Source organism: Caretta caretta, chromosome 1, assembly GCF_965140235.1.
Source record: "Caretta caretta isolate rCarCar2 chromosome 1, rCarCar1.hap1, whole genome shotgun sequence".
Lineage (NCBI taxonomy): Eukaryota > Metazoa > Chordata > Testudines > Cheloniidae > Caretta > Caretta caretta.
Genome location: NC_134206.1, coordinates 162,738,254 through 162,752,808, shown reverse-complemented (window position 1 = coordinate 162,752,808; position 14,555 = coordinate 162,738,254). Strand labels below are relative to the sequence as shown.

The 14,555-nt window shown below is 48.4% G+C and overlaps 1 protein-coding gene across 2 annotated transcripts in view; it reads left to right on the top strand.

The window, feature by feature from the left end:
* Positions 1-14,555, top strand: part of DYRK1A (dual specificity tyrosine phosphorylation regulated kinase 1A) — a 134,403-nt gene that overhangs the window by 82,610 nt on the left and 37,238 nt on the right. For both annotated transcript variants that reach the window (XM_048866936.2, XM_048866947.2), the window contains exon 3: positions 14,058-14,257. In XM_048866936.2, the coding sequence (XP_048722893.1) occupies positions 14,058-14,257 (200 nt within the window). The remainder of the gene's footprint in view (positions 1-14,057; positions 14,258-14,555) is intronic.

Genomic DNA, 14,555 nt, shown 5'->3' with positions numbered 1-14,555 from the left:
GGAGGGGCAGGAACCCAGCACACCCGGGGAAGGGGGAAGCTTGCCTGCCCTGCAAGGAGAGAGCAGTGGGCAGGGAGCAGGGAAGAGCAGGCTGGGCCAGATTTTTAGTGACAATTAAAAATTGGCTCGCGTGCCATCTTTGATGGCAGCTGTTGGCAGCCAACCTTTCACTGCCAGAGTTGCTACATTTCCCTGGGCTACTTCCCCACAGCTCCCGCACTTTTCTCTCTTAATGTCTTCTTCACCCTTACCTTAAGGCTCCCTCTCCAGTGGCTTGAGGATGTCTTCATTACCCAGCCCTTCAGCTTCACTTCCTCTTCTCAGCCTGACTGGAGTGAGCCCTTTTATAGTATCAGAGGGGCCTTAATTAGAGTCAGGTGTTCATATTAGCTTAACAGCCTCACCTGACTCTTCGCAGGTTAATTGGAGTCAGGTGTTCTCATTAGCCTAATGGCTTCAGCTGACTCTTTGCAGGCTAATTGGAGTCATGTGTTCACCCTAGCCTGGAGCAGCCCGTGCTCTGGTCAGTTAAGGAACAGAAAACTGCTTCTCCAGTGGTCAGTAGTTCTGCCCTCGCTCCTCTCTGATAGCCCTCTAGCTTGGAGGAAGACGGGAGGCTGCTGCTGCTGCTGCTCCTCCAGCAACACCGCTGGCTGGGCCAGGCCACCCCCTTCTCTGTTACCTGGTTGCTGGCTGGTGGACACCCACCCCCACCCCCACCCCGCTGGAACCTTCCATTACTGCTGTTCCTGCTGCAGCCCCTTGGCGAGGCCTGCTGGCTCGCTCCCCAGAGGAGGGGAGTGAAGGGCCCCAGCCGTTGCTGCTGTGGACACCACCACCTGAGTGGGGTCCTTCCTGCCTGGCCACTAGACTGCCTGCTGGAGCTGCTTTTGTTGCCTGGGAGTTGCTGGAGCCTCGAGGAGGAGGAAGAAGAGGACTGTCTGCTGCTGGGGGAGCGCGCAGAGACTCTGCAGACCACTGTGGAGGGGGCCTTTAAGACTGAGTAACTTTTGAACTATGCTCTTGTGGTGGGGGGTCTTGACTGTGTTTGTGGGGATATAAGGGGTGTGGTGTGGAGCCTCTCCCCTCCCCTACACCACCCCCACTGGCTGCTTACCATCTGCCTCAGTTCCTGCCTCTGGGACTCAACTGCTCGCCTGGCTTGCCACACCCTTTTGGTGCCATTTGGGCCTGAAGCAGCAGCCAGCAAACGTTGACGTTTCCTTTTTTTTGCAAGCGCACGTGGGTGCACATAGCCCCCTCCCTTGGGACTGACCCTCCCCCCCTTCCCTGCAGCAGTCTCCTTCTCTCCCCCCCCACCCCCTTGCAGCTCTTTGCCCTCCCTTTTTGTCCTAGCCCCTCAGCAGCTTCAGTTTGTTTGCCTGCTCCAGCTTTTTCCCTCTGCAGTTTTTGCTTGTTTGTTTGCCCTGCCCCAGCATCTGAAGCTAGCCCCTTGGTTTCCCTGCCCTACCTCCAGGCTGGTTGTTCACCCCCCCCACCCCTGCGGCCCCCTACCCTGACTGGCCCCTTGCTCTGTGCACCCATGCCCCCTCCCATGTGCTTGTGCCCCTCCCCTGTTTCAGTTCACTGCATACCGCCCTCCCATGCTATTATAACTCTCCCTCCCCTAGTGCAGCTAGGGGAGCTGAAATTCCTTCCTGAGTTGGTGACTGACACCCCTCCACCCCACCCAGTCTTTGCCTTTGTAGGCCGCCTCTATTCAGCCCCCTGCTTCTGGCGCCCTCCTCCCCTGCCTAGAGCCTAGTGGAGAGGAGTGGTTGACCTATTTCATTGAGCATTGCCTGAGCATTGCCTGGCCACCACAGATGTCCTCCGGGAGATTGTCAGCCATCGCTCTCTGGTGGACGTCTGGCAAGACTACCACCCGGACAATGTCTCAACGTTCACCTTTGACCGCGTGGAGGCCCATCGGTTGCTCCACTCCTGGTTGGATTTCATATACCTATCACGCCATCACCGTTCACGGGCCCACTCCTCCAACATCTGGCCGGCTCTGTTCTCGGATCACCACCTGGCGACCGTGACTGCCTCTCTCAGTGTGGAGAGGCCGAGGCTGGCCTATTGGCATTTTAATAACAGCTTGTTGGAGGATGTGGGCTTTGTGGCGTCCTTCCGGGAGTTCTGGCTGGCCTGGCTAGGATAGAGGTGCGTCTTTCCCTTGGCGCGGCACTGGTGGGATGTGGGGAAGGTGCGCGCCCGGCTCTTCTGCCGCGACTACACCCTGGGCGCTAGCTGACGGAGGGATGCGACGATAGAGCAGTTGGAACGGGGGGTCTTAGAGCCGGAAAGGCATCTGGCTGCCAGCCCCAAGAATCCACCCCTCTGCGGAGTGTGCTGGGAGAAGTGGGAGGAGCTCCGGGCCCTTGAGGACTATTGGGCCCAGGGCGCCTTTGTTTGATCCTGCATCCATCTCCTTCGGGAGATGGATCGCGGCTCCCGCTTCTACGCCCTGGAGAAAAGGAGGGGGGCCAAGAAGGACGGCACCCCCCTCACGGATCCAGCAGAGATGTGCGGTAGGGCCAGGGCCTTCTATGTGGGCCTTTTCTCCCAGGATCCGACTGATCCTAATGCTTGCAGAGTGCTCTGGGATGGACTCCCGACAGTCAGTGCGGGCGCCCGACAGCAGCTAGAGCTGCCTCTCACTCTGGCTGCGTTCTCGGAAGCCCTCCGCTGCATGCCCACCAATAAATCCCTGGGCATGGGCTGGCTGACCGTGGAGTTCTACCACGTGTTCTGGGACATCCTCGGCCCAGACCTAGTCACCATCTGGGCTGAGTCCTTGGAGAGCGGGGTCCTCCCCCTGTCGTGCAGGCAAGCCATGCTTGCCTTGCTCCCAAAGAAGGGGGGCCCCTGCGACCTTTGGAATTGGCATCCTGTCTCGCTTCTCAGCACGGACTACAAAGTTGTAGCGACAACCATCTTGCTGCAGCTACGGTCCGTTCTGGCAGACGTGGTCCACCCCGACCAGACGGACACCATCCCGGGCCATACCATCTTTGACAATCTGTATTTGGTCCGGGATATCTTGGAGCTTGGATGTAGGAATAATCTGTCATTCGCCCTTCTGTCCCTGGATCAGGAGAAGGTGTTCGATAGGCTGCACCACGGGTATCTCCTGAGCACTCTGCGAGCATTTGGCTTCAGACCCCAGTTTGTGGGTTTTCTCCGGGTGTTGTGCACCTCCGCGGAGTGTCTGGTCAGGCTCAACTGGACCCTGACTGAGCAGGTCAGCTTCGGGCGGGGAGTACGGCAGTGGTGCCCTCTCTCAGGCCAGCTGTATGCTCCAGTGATCGAGCCCTTCCTCTGTCTCCTCTGCTGGAGGTTGATGGGGTTGGTGCTGCTGGAGCCGGAGTTGCGGCTGGTCCTGTCGGCATACGCTGACGATGTGCTCCTTATGCCCGGGTGTCTTGGTGTGGGTGGAGGCTTGCCAGGTTATCTACTTGGCGGCCTCCTCTGCCCGGGTCAGCTGGGTCAAGAGCTCTGGCCTGGTGGTCGGGAATGGGTGGCAGGCGAGCTTCCTCCTACCCCCACTTCAGGCCATCCGGTGGAGCATGGGTCCACTGCTCTGTCTCGGTGTTTACCTTTCTGCCATGGATCCGTCTCTGCCGGAGAACTGGCAAGGTTTAGAGGGCAGGGTGGTAGAGCGGTTCCGGAGATGGACAGGACTTCTCCGGTGCCTCTCCCTCCGAGGGAGGACACTGGTGCTCAATCAGCTAGTCCTGTTCATGCTCTGGCAGCGGCTCAACACACTGGTCCCGGCCCCGGATTTCCTGGCTAACCTCCGAAATCAGTTCTGGAGTTCTTCTGGCCAGGACTGTACTGGGTCTCTGCAGGAGTCCTCCACCTGCCCCTGGAGGAGGGAGGACAGGGCCTGAAGTGCCTGCACACTCAGGTCCACGTCTTCCGCCTCCAGGCCCTGCAGAGGCTCCTTTATAGTGCAGGTAGTCTGGCGTGGAGCGTACTGGCGCACACCTTCCTGCGCCGCCTCCGAGGGCTCAGATACGACTGGCAGCTCCTTTATCTCCATCCGAGAGATCTTCCACGAGACCTCCTCTGGACCTGGAAACTGCTCTCGGCGACCAGGTCTGTGGCAGCCACCGAGGGGGCGGATCTCCTTGTGGAGCTCCAGCTACACAACCCCCAGCTCCATGTGCAGGTGGCGGAGTCCCCCTCAGTGCGCCAGCGGTTGGTCCTGGAGGAAGTCACCAGAGTCAGAGACTCCTGAACTACGACCGGGGAGACTGGAGGCCTCATACTCCCCGGTGCGTACTTCAGGAGGCAAGGGCCGCTTTACCGTCCACAGCTCGGGTTTTCCTCGACTGGGTCTTGCGAGAGGGCATGCCCCACCCACCCTCCACCCCAGGCCCTTTGGACTTTTTCATCAAGCCCCTGCCCTGTGGACGTTCCCCGCCATCCCCGCCCCTTTACCGTGAGCTGGCTGCACAAGTTGCAACCGCCTCGGTTCTGGACTGCGCCGAGAAAACATCTGTACACGTTTGTGCTCCACACCCTTCACGTCCTCACCCTTGCATCCCGTCCCGACACGAAGTCGCGGGACCTTCTGCCACCTCTGGAGGGTGAGGAGCCCCGGTGGGCCATCCTATATTCCACCCTGGTCCCGAGGCCTGCTGGGGACATCAGCTGGCAGCTCCTTCACAGAGTCTTGAGCACGGGTGTGTACTTGGCTCAGTTCATTCCCCTCCCACACACCTGCCCCTTTTGCGGCATGAGGGAGACCCTGGCACACGTTTACCTGGAGTGTGCCAGGTTGCAGCCCCTATTCCCACTCCTCTTGGACATCATGTTATATTTTTGGTTGCACTTTTCCCCTCACCTGTTCATCTACGCACTCCCCATCCATGGCCTCACAAAGTCGCAGGACCTCCTTGTCAACATTCTCCTAGCCCTGGCCAAAATGACCATCAACAAAACCAGGGAGAGGAGGTTGGCCAATGGGGGATTCCTTCGCCTGTGGGGCCTATTTTCGCTTCTCAGTCCATTCACGTATCTGGGCAGAGTTGCTCTGGGCGGCATCCGCTGGCTCCCTTGACACCTTCGAGGAGCAGTGGGCACTGTCCGGGGTTTTCTGCTTGGTGTCCCCGTCAGGTTCCCTTTGTTCAGCTCTGTGACCTCACTCCCGATCCTGTTATCTCATTAGGTGTCACACGGAATTATTTGATTTCCTGGACCTGTGGATCCTCCCCTTAGGCTGGTGGGAGGTCCTTTAGCAGTGGGCGGGCTTTACTTGCCCACTTCCTGGACACCAACAGGACTACTCTGCTGTACCCAACTGGCCTGGGTCTATCACAAAGAGAAGAAAATTTAGTTCATCCTCAGAATAGGTTTGGAGCCACTCAGCCATTAAATTAAGTGCAAGTTTAAAACATTGACTGTGGAGAACTTCTACCACCATTCAGTTGTTTGAGGCCATAGCCCCTCACGCATCCCAAGACAGACCAGAACAAATTAGTGAAATCAGTTTTAGGGTTTTTATACTGGTGCACTGTAAAATCTGAGGACTTCCCAGGTTACTTGGATTGGCATTCGGAGGTATCTGATGGTCTTGTTGGAGTCTAATGTTCTTTCTTTTCCTTCATTCTTTTCTTTTTTCTTGTATTTGTAGGATGATATAGTTATAAATTTAAGCTTTTCCATCCAAACAAGAATTAATCAGGAGGGTTATGATGCATGGTGACCTAAAAGTGGTCAAGCTCTGGATCATTATAATCTTTTCTGAAAGTTCATTCCACATCTGGATCCCCTAGACCAGGGGTGGACAAACTTTTTGGGCCAAGGGCCACATTTGGGTGGGGAAATTGCATGCCGGGGGAGGGGGTTGGGGTGTGTGTGTGTGGGGGGGTGCGGTGTGCAGGAACGGGCTCAGGGCAAGGGATTGGGGCAGAGGAGGGGTCCAGGATGTATGAGGGGGCTCAGGAAAGGGGGTGGGGTGCAGGAGGGGTTCAGGCTCTGGCCCAGCACCGCTTATCTAAAGTGGCTCTGGGGTGGCAGCGGTGCACACCGGGGCCAGGGCAGGCTCCCTGCATGCTTGCCCTGGCCCCATGCAGTGCCTCTCTGGGAAGCGGCCAGCACCACATCCCCCTGGGGGGAGGGTGGAGTGCACACAGCTCCACGCGCTGCCCTTGCCACGCCTCCAGGTTCCCCGTTTCTGGCCAATGGGAGTTGCGGGGGGCGGTGCCTGGAGGCAAGGGCAGTGCATGGAGCTCTTTCCCCACCTCCCCCCATGGGGGGCAATCCCGCGGGCCAGATCCAAAGCCCTGAGGGGCCTGATCCGGCCCATGGGCCATAGTTTGCCCAACCCTGCCCTAGACTGACGGTGCCTTGTCTTTTGAGTTGCATGGTTTGTTCTGAACGTTATAATCTCTGTTGTCCCTGAGGAATGCATCTTGGATGGCAGTTTGTAGATACTCTTCCATTCTTCTAAGTAGCTAGGATCTGTTCTATTAATGGCCTTAAAGATCAGGACCAAGGCCTTGAACTGACAGTGGAAGACTGGAAGAGAGTTGAGGGACCAGAGCAAAGGGAATGATGCACTCAGAGTGTCTTAACTTATTAAAGAGGTGGGCCGCCTCTATGCATCAGCTGGAGCCTGTCCATTATTTTTACATCAATTTAGATATAGCAAATTACAATAATCCTCTCTGGAGGTAACATACTCGGATTACCATGATCAAGTTATCTTATGGGAGGAAAGAGCAAAGTTTGCTAGTAGGATGGAGATGAAAAACAGGCCTTTTTCCCCATTTCTTTAATTTAAAAAAAATAAAATAAAATCATTGACCGTACCAGATCATCCAGGCTCAGTGATGAGGCAGAAAAATAACAGATGCTTTACCCAACTTTGTCAAACTGGATGCATATTTTCAAAGAAAGGAAAGTGTCCCATGTAGTTTCTAGAAAAAGCAGCAGCAGTGGCTTTCAGTGGGCTGATGCTGTGTTTTGATTTATAAGCCTTGAAAGGTTTGGGATGTAGCTGAGATAGTGTCTCTGAACCAGTGACATATTATCTCAGTTAATATCAGCAGAGGTGTTTGAGCTGGTGTTCCTTCAATATAACTGAGATTTGCTGGCAAGCCTCATGTCATTGGAAGAGGAGCTTATGCTCTCACTATATTTAATTGATCTCGTTTACCTTTTGCAGAAAAAGATAAACGATGGTTTAGATGAGCAATTACAGCTACAACTACTGGTCCTGAAAAGAAATGACTTGAGTTATTGAAGTGCTGTGCTGCCTATGCCTTGTCTATCTAATAATGCAAATTGTGGAGATATAGCCATAACCATGAAGACAGGGTCTTTCAGTGGTCTTTCACATATACTGTGTCCTTGTCTGAAGCCCAGTTGAGAGGCATCCAGGATGTTAGCACATGCCACTTCCTCACAGATTTTTGCCTGAGAGTCTGAGGTTGAAGAAAAGGTCATAGTTGGAATGGTCTTCTGGATCAAGTATTCAATTTCTGACGATCAGGTGAAGTTAGTTTTTCAGGGAGATTCTCTGAAACAAGGCTGCGATGGTTTCTTTTACGAGTGAAAGGCATTGATCGTTTCCATTAGGTGCTTTTCCCAGCCGGCACAATTATTGAATTATTTCACATATGGTAGCTCTGATCTTTTCCAGAGTTTCTTGAGATTCACCAGTGCGATGGAGCCAAACTCTGGGAATGGGTAATGTAGTTTGGTCAAGTAGATCTAATCTATGTGGATTTCAGTAAAGCATTTGATACAGTTCCACGTGGGAAATTATTAGTTGGGATTAATACGAGAATCGAAAGATTGGTAAGGCACTGGTTAAAGGAGAGACTGCAGTAGGTTATACTGAAAGGAGAATTGTCAGGCTGGAGAGAGCTTATTAGCGCAATTTCTCAAGGATCGGTCATGGGACCCAATCTTATTTAACATTTTCTTTCATGACCGTGGCACAAAAAGTGGGTGTGCGCTAATAAAGTTTGCAGATGACATAAAGTTGGGAGGTATTGTCAATATGGAGGAGGACTGGAATATCATACAAAAAAATTTTGACCTTGAAAACTGATGTAATAGAAATTGGATGAAATTTAATAATGCAGAGTGCAAGGTCAAGCACTTACGGGCTTACAACAAGAATTTTTGCTATAAGCTGGGGACAGATCAGTTGGAAGCGACAGAGGACAACGAGAGACCTGGGTGCATTGTTCAATCATGGGATGACTATAAGCTGCCTATGTGATGCGGCCGTGAAAAAGGCTAATACAGTCCTAGGATGCATCAGATGTGGTATTTCCAGTAGAATTAGGGAAGTGTTATTACTAAGGCTATTACTTCATAGTAAGGCTACAGTTTTGTCATGGAGGTCGCAGAAGTCACGGAATTCGTGACTTCAGCCCTGGCGGCTGGGAACTGCAGGGTCCTGCTGCCTCCTGCAGTGGCAGGGAGCTGTAAGGTACCCCACCGCCTGAGGCAGCAGGCACCCAAGCTTGCAGCCGCCATAGGCGGGTGGGTACCCCACAGCTCCCGGCTGCTGCAAAGGACACGGGGAACCTGGCAGCTCCCCACTGCAGCGGTGGCAGGGGAATTCCCAGAGTGCTCCCTATCGCTGGGGAAAGGGCAGGGGAACCCTGGAGCTCTGAGCCCCCCCATATGGTGGGGCCCCAGAGCTCCCAGCCATCCCACAGCTGCCCAGTCCCTTCCCATTTTATCATGGACAGGTCACAGGTAATAAAGAAAAATTCACGGCAGTCCATGACCTGTCCCTGACTTTTTTTAAAAATATCTATGACAAAATCTTAGCCTTAGTTATTACCATTATACAAGGCACTGGTGACAACTGATCTGGAATACTGTGTGCAATTCTGCTCTCCCTTCTTTAAGAAAAATGAATGCCAAATTGAACAGGTGCAGAGCAGGGCTGCTAGGATGATCAGAGGAATGGAGAAGACTCAGAGCTTGTTTGCTATGTGGAACAGCTACATTGGCCATGATTTTGGTGCTGTGATAGTGGAAAAGAAGAATGCTTTAGTTTCTTTACTGTGATGGTGTAGTCCTGTGAATAGTTTTTTGTGCTATTGGCAGATGAATTCGGGTCCAGTTTTGTACTACTTTCATTGTAATCCTCTGCCTATACATTTTTTCCACAGCAGTTCATCTGAGCTATGATGGTCTATGGTGGCTTGGGGCCAAAGTGTCAACTGTAATGGTCGTCAAGTCATGGTACTTATTGGGAACTTTACTTTGTAGGTGGGTGCCTTGTTGTCCCAGGATGAGTTGAAAATTGAATCATCAAATATTTTCAAGGATGAACCAGCCTTGATTGCTTCCCTAGTAAAATGAAGGAAAGGCCCTGATTTTCGTTAGGATGTGGCAGTTGCTGGCCCAAAAAAGTAAATGTGATTTCTCCCATACTGGAAATTGGTCCCGAGTGTATTTGGCTAAGTGTGAGAGTTGGGGATGGTGTGAAAGCATCCAGTGGTTCCCCCGTAAACTAAAAGATCACACACTAATGCTGGTGTTTACTTATATGGAAGTTGAAGTTGCTGAGTATGACCACCCTTGAGGTTCCAGAACCCTCCTGGCCAGCGGATCTATTATGTTTTTCCAGGAAGTTTCCAGGATTTTCATCTGAAGAGTCTAGACCACCAAGAGGCCTAGCTTTTTTTTTTTTCCTCACAGATTAGATGGGTGCACTCAAATATTACTGTTTCTGTAGTGCAGTGTCCCCTGCATCTGAGGTTAGTGGGATTAGGATGGCTATTCTGACTACTTATTTATTCTTTCTAACTCATTGGATCTTTCTTGGCTTTCAGTATATTGTAATGACTACATAAGGATTAGATGTGCTAGAGTAGGGTTGGAAGTGGCATTGAACCAGGTCTGTGGTGCAGGCAAGATCAGGTTTCAAGGATCAGATTTTGAATGGTGGTGGTTTTTGTTGATGGCTGACCTTGTATTCATCAGCAGAAGCCTGACTTTCTCTCAGTTTCTCTGTGTCTCCATCCCAGTGACAGCAGGAATTGGTAAAGTTAGGAACAGTTGGTTTCCAGATTTTTCAACAGGCCTTGTATTCCAGTTGTTAAAATTCTGAGTGTTTGACATTGATGTGCTGGCCTCTCATGGAAAAGGTTTGCATGGTGGAATTGATCTGTGGAACCAAGCACACAAACCTTGCACATTTTTATGTGGAATTGTTCCAGCTGGTGAATAGCCTGGTTAATTTGGGCTGCCTCCAACCTGAAACAGTCCAGAAGTTGATACAGAATGCAGTTGCCCACCTATTAAATGGCGCTTCACAATAAGCGTACATACAGCAACACTGCTGCTCAGTTGATTAGTTTTCTTTTGGCTTCCATGTTGTATTTTAGTTATTTAACAAATAATGCCCTAAATGTAATGAAACTTGGCCATCTGAGAAATCTGTATGTCTGTGTGATTACTGCAGCTGTCATCTATAATGAAGCTTGAGTGAGATACTGCTTGGTTTAAGTGGGTGGAGACTACTAATGAAGTATTCTGTTACTGGTCTTCTCTGGAAGTTATTTTACCTCTAGATCCACTGGAGCCTGGTTTTGTTTAACCATGTAGGTGTGCTGCAAATCTTAGTGTGTCAGGTTTTTAGCTCAACAGGGGACGTAAGCCCAGGATCCTTGTCTGATGCCTTTTTAATCTAATGGTTTGGTGTATACTTAATTGCCAGTTCCATTGATTTCCAGAGTGCTCTGCAAGAGAAGAAAGTACTTGGCCAAACTATATGGATGGCTCTCTTGTGGTTGAGGCAGTTTTGGTTCCCAAGCAGCCTGAACCTGTCAATCTGCCAACCAAGGACCTTGCATCTGCTTCTGGATCTGCTGTTGCAGGATGAAGAGAAGATTCTGTACCCAGATCTGAATTCCCTTGATCTCACAGTTGGGCTGCTGGATGGATATTGGAAGTAGAGCATTTGTGCTCTTTACCTGTTCAGAATATTTTAGTGAACAGTAGAAAGTCTCTTTGAGGTGCTCACCTGGTGAAATGGACAAGGTTTTCTTGTGGGTGTCATCAGAAGTCCCTGATTCCACAAGAAACTTTGGTGCTGGAGATTTTAGACTACTTTCTGGGCTTGAAGCAGAGTAACCTTTCACTGAGCTGAGAAGCAGTCCATCTGGTAGTTTTTTATGCACACCATCCGCCTATAGAAGGCCACAGTGTCTTTTCTTATCCAATTGTAATCAGATTTTGAAGAGCCTGGCTAAGGTGTTTCCAGCTGTTTAAAAAAAAACCAGTCCCACCATGGGACCTTAACTTAGTACTTTTGGCCCTGATTGGGCCTCCATTTGAGCTGATGGCAGTCTGTTCCCTGTTACTTTTCAATGAAAACATCCTTTCTGGTTGCCTTTACATCTGTGAGGATGGTAGAGAGAGAGACCCACCCATTTATTTTTTATTTATTTAAATATTTAAATTGTAAGCTTTATTTTTTAAATAAAATTCTGTTCAACCCTGGAAGACAGAAACTAAAAAGTGTTTAAGATAAAATCTTGAGCAGAGTGGAAACCAATGAAAGGACCTCTGCAGAGTACCTGAAACAGTAGCTCTTAAAAGGAGTGAACCCAGTTAGGGCTCTGTGGACTCCATGATGCCTGGGAAAATTGGCGTTTTTCAAGGTGTTATAGAACTCTGCATTTTGGCCACAGAATTTTTCGTTTTGATGCAACAGAACATCCAGCCTTTATATGTCTCTTTCTCCCTGCCCTGCAGTTGCCTCTTGCACTTCAGTTTTTCCTGCCTAAAAGGTAATAAGTTGGGTTAGAGTGCATGCTTCCTGGTGGAGCTGTGCAACAGGGATCAGAGAGTTAGGGCTAGAGTCCAGCTTGTAGTCAGGGAATATGGATCCAGAAATGCAGATTGGTGAACTAGGCTGTCTGTAGAAAAGCAGAGTGGCTGAGGCCCCAGGGAAATGAGCTGCTGAATCTGTATACAAGTTATCCTCTTCCCTGGAATGCTTAAAGGAAAGAGTTGCTTTTGTCAAGGCGCCTGGACAACATCTTGGGAGCAGAGGCCTGGGGATTGTAGCTGGCCTCCTTGGAGATCATAACAAAAATTCCCATCTTTGAAAATAATCACTGACATATTTTATTGGTATTTTTAATTACGAATCATAGGTGAGGGTGTCTGTGAATGGGAGTTAAGGGTTACAGTACTCTTCTCTCTGTGAGTATTCAGCCACAATTGAGATCAGAGGTACTCAAGCTGAAGCTGTCTCAGTATAAATGAGAGGAATCCTGCTCAGAGGGCCTTTGTTTTGGAATTTGCTTCCCACTTTGGTCTGCCAGAGTCCAAGTTTGTTAACATTGTGGGCACACTTCAAAACCATCTTCTGTCTCTTTTTCTGATGTCAGGGATGGGGTAGACTGCACGGATATGATATGGGCAGTCCTTTCATTATTTAGGTATTTTAATGTATGGGATAGGCCTCTAAATGGATCTTAAATTGCATTTTAGATATTTCAGTACATAAAAAATGGTGGTAGAATAAATTAATGCTTTTAAAAGAATTTATGGGTTATTGCTGCAGAATTTAGTCCATTGTGTTGCAGCATACACAGGGCTCTGAAGTTATCCTCTATTTTAAACAGTGTCCAAGACATTTTATAACTATTGTTTAAAGTGAGCTGTAGCTCACGAAAGCTCATGCTCAAATAAATTGGTTAGTCTCTAAGGTGCCACAAGTACTCCTTTTCTTTTTTCTGAAATTAAAAATTTCCTACTTTCCCAAGTGTTGTGTGTCAGCATAATTTGAAAAGTTCCCTTTGGGGTGTCTCCTTTGTCGTAGTCATAGACTTTTGAAGCACTAGGTTGTGGCGGCGATGTCTATAATTAAAAAAAAAAAAAAATACTCAACATGAGGAAACCTTGTTTTAACAGAGACAGCTTTCCAGTATCAGCCTGTTAAAAAAATTGTTCATTAAAATTCTTGAAGTGTCTTATCTTGGAAAGAGTTGTGGTCTAGTGTTCAGAACTGAAGACTTGCCTACATTAGGAAATTGTAGGGGAGAAAAAAAATCTCAGTGGTGTTACCACTAGATCAGCATCCGTAGGAGAGCTGGTATAGAGAAGGGTTCAGCAACTGGACCCATTTAACCTTGTCAATTAAACCTGCTTTTTAGCAAGTTGAACATAGCAGTAATATGTCAGAACCCACCAGTACCTCATCTGTTATCGCTTCCGCTTAAAACTAGTTTAGTTTTAAAATATTGTTTTCCAAGTATTCTGCCTAGAGCTGGGCAAAAATAGATTTTTGATTTGCTGGTAGTTTAAAAAATAAAAATCTTTCAGGTTGACCCAAAAACAAAAATTCAGAAAAAAATTAGGCAAATCAAAGAAGTCAGTTTTAGAACACTTCATCTCAAAATGTTTTGTTTTCAGGCATTTTTAAAGGACTAAATTCATGAAATGGGGGAAGTTTTTGTGCCCTACTTTTAATTTTTAGCCCAGTTAGTTAAGACAGTCACCTAGAACGTATGAAGCCTGTTTTCACTTCTCCCCTCTGCTTGATATGGAACAGCTCTAATTCCACCTGAATGTCTATTCTTTTGTTATGATTCTGCAATATTTTCCATTCGTTTACATTTATGTTTTGTCCCTTTCTGCTGTGTGAAAGACTCTCACGATCCAGGAGAATTGAAATGATGAAATTGATCATATAGAAAGATCTCTCGTGGCATTAAATAGAGAAACCACACAACTATATTTTCTTCTTATCTCTTTTCAGTTATAATGGTAGATGTTACTTGTAAAAGTGGGAGGTAAACAATTTTTCTAACACATTTTTTAGTTTGTCACTTCAATGCATCTCTGTGCCACAACTTTCCCATTTGTAAAATGGGGTGTAATAATACTTTTTACTTACCTTTGTGCACTTTAAGATCTCTGGATTAATGCTGCTGTATATGTGCAAAGTATTGTTTTATCTGGTATTATTTATTTTATGGCCTTGGAAATGGAGGTCAACTGGTGCAAATACCATGAGGATGTAAACATTACACTAAAATCTTGAATTGTTTTTCTAGGAGGAGAGACTTCAGCATGCAAACCTTCATCTGTTCGGCTTGCACCGTCATTTTCATTCCATGCTGCTGGCCTTCAGATGGCTGGACAGATGTCCCATTCACATCAACAGTACAGCGATCGTCGGCAGCAGAACATAAATGACCAACAGGTTTCTGCCTTATCCTACACTGACCAGATTCAACAACCTCTAACCAACCAGGTATGTGATATCAGGAGAGAGGCTTTTCCGTTTTGAGATACATGCTTTCTTCCCTAAATATTTAAATATTTTGGGACACTTTACCCATAACTTTGTTTAAAATAGAAACCTCTGTGATTACAAGGTTCACATCTAATGCATCTAGATCAAAACTTTTGATATTTTTAAAAATTGAGAAATACTATTGCTCCTTTGTAAGAGGCTTCAAGAGACAATCCTTTGGCAGTTAAATAAATACTTGCCTTATTTGTAAAAGGAAATATTCTATTCTAACCATTCTTGACGTGGAAAGGAAGTA